This window comes from Eimeria tenella, genomic scaffold, assembly GCF_000499545.2.
Source record: "Eimeria tenella Houghton genomic scaffold, Eth_scaff1860, whole genome shotgun sequence".
Lineage (NCBI taxonomy): Eukaryota > Apicomplexa > Conoidasida > Eucoccidiorida > Eimeriidae > Eimeria > Eimeria tenella.
The window spans coordinates 1-1,410 of NW_013541698.1; the positions used below are offsets into that span (position 1 = coordinate 1).

The following is a 1,410-nucleotide window of genomic DNA, read 5'->3' on the forward strand; positions in this document are numbered from 1 at the left end:
CCGGGGGGCCCCCCGGGGGGGGCCCCCAGCGTCCCGGGGGCCCCCCAGGGGGGGCCCCCCGGGGGCCCCGCGGGACTCGGGAGGAGCCCAGAGGGGGCCCCTGACAACCCTAGGGTCACTGGGGGGCCCCCAGAGGGGCCCCCAGGGGACCCCTTGGGAGTTGGGGGGCCCCCCGGGGTGCCCCCGGGGGCCTCCGTGGGCAAATGCCCTAGGCCACGGGGGGGCAAGTTTGAGGGCGGGTCTTCCAGAGAAGGATAAGGCCTTTTAAGGAGACTGTCTCCAGGAAGATCAGCTTCGAAAAAGTGATAGGCGCGAGTGCCATGTGCTGCTGCTGCTGCTGCTGCTGCTTCTGCTGCTGCTGCTGCTGCTGCTGAGCGCTCCGCCGCCAACGCGTCCGCCTTTGCGGACGCTGCGGCCGCGCGGGCGATACTTATCGCCGCTTCTTCTTCCTCATTTGCTGCAGCAGCAGCAGCAGCTGCTGCTGCTGCTTCTGCTTCCCCCTCGCTCACTGCTGCTGCTGGCCTCTCTGCTCCTGCTGCTGCTGCTCTAGCAGAGGCTGCGAAAGGGAGGCCCTCCGTCTTCAAGCTGGGGCCCCACTGGGCCCCCTGGGGCCCAGCTGCTGCAGCAGCAAAGACTCTGGAGGGGCCCCGGGGACCCCAAAGAGAGACAATAAAGGCCCCACTGGGGGGCCCCCGGCTGCATGCAGTCAATGGGGCCCTTCGGGGGGCCCCATGGGGGCCCCCAGGCCTTCGTTTTGCTGCTACTGCATCCACCCTACCCACCCTTAGAGGCAGGGGCCCCCTTCTTGTTATGGGGATCGCCAGGGTCGTCAAACTGTGCGGCTGCTGCTGCTGCTGCAGCTGGAGCTGCTGTTGCTGCTGCTGCTTCTGAAGCAGCGGGAGAGGCCCCCGGTGAGAGCTGCTCACCTGCAGCACCGCAGCCTCCGCAGCAAGGGCCCAGAGGCAGCAGCAAGCAGCAGCAGCAAGAAGAAAAGCCAGAAAAGCAGGGGCCCTTGGGGGCCCCCCGAGGTGCTGGGGCCCCCCAGCTGCTGCAGGGCCCCTCAGCTGCATGCAGCAAGGCCCCTGGGGGGCCCCCTTGAGCCTTTTCTGGGGCCTTTCGAGGGGCATTCTGGCCCCAGGCAGCGCGGGGGGCCCCCAACGCCAAGAGGGGCCCCCCAGTACCCTTTTCCCTACGCAGGTTTTAGGCAAGAGACGCAGGGGGGCCCCGAAGCAGCCAGCCAGGGCCCCATCACACCCAGGGGCCCCACAGAAGGAGGGGCCCCCGGGGGCCCCCCGGAGGCTGGGGATGGGGGAAGGCCCAGGGGCCCTAGGCAGCAGCAGACACGCAAGGCAAAAGACCGGTTGTGCTGCTGCTGCTGCCGCTGTTGCTGTTGCTGTTGCTGCCGCTGTT

At 68.9% G+C, this 1,410-nt stretch overlaps 1 protein-coding gene across 1 annotated transcript; it reads right to left on the reverse strand.

Moving 5' to 3' along the window:
* Positions 1 to 105: 105 nt before the first annotated feature.
* On the reverse strand, positions 106 to 1,127 carry ETH_00043210 (DNA-directed RNA polymerase alpha chain, putative; the record flags this gene model as incomplete). The annotated part of the gene is made up of 1 exon (XM_013373973.1): positions 106 to 1,127. A coding segment is annotated over one exon (1,022 nt), but the record flags the coding sequence as incomplete, so codon positions are not given.
* Positions 1,128 to 1,410: the final 283 nt, after the last annotated feature.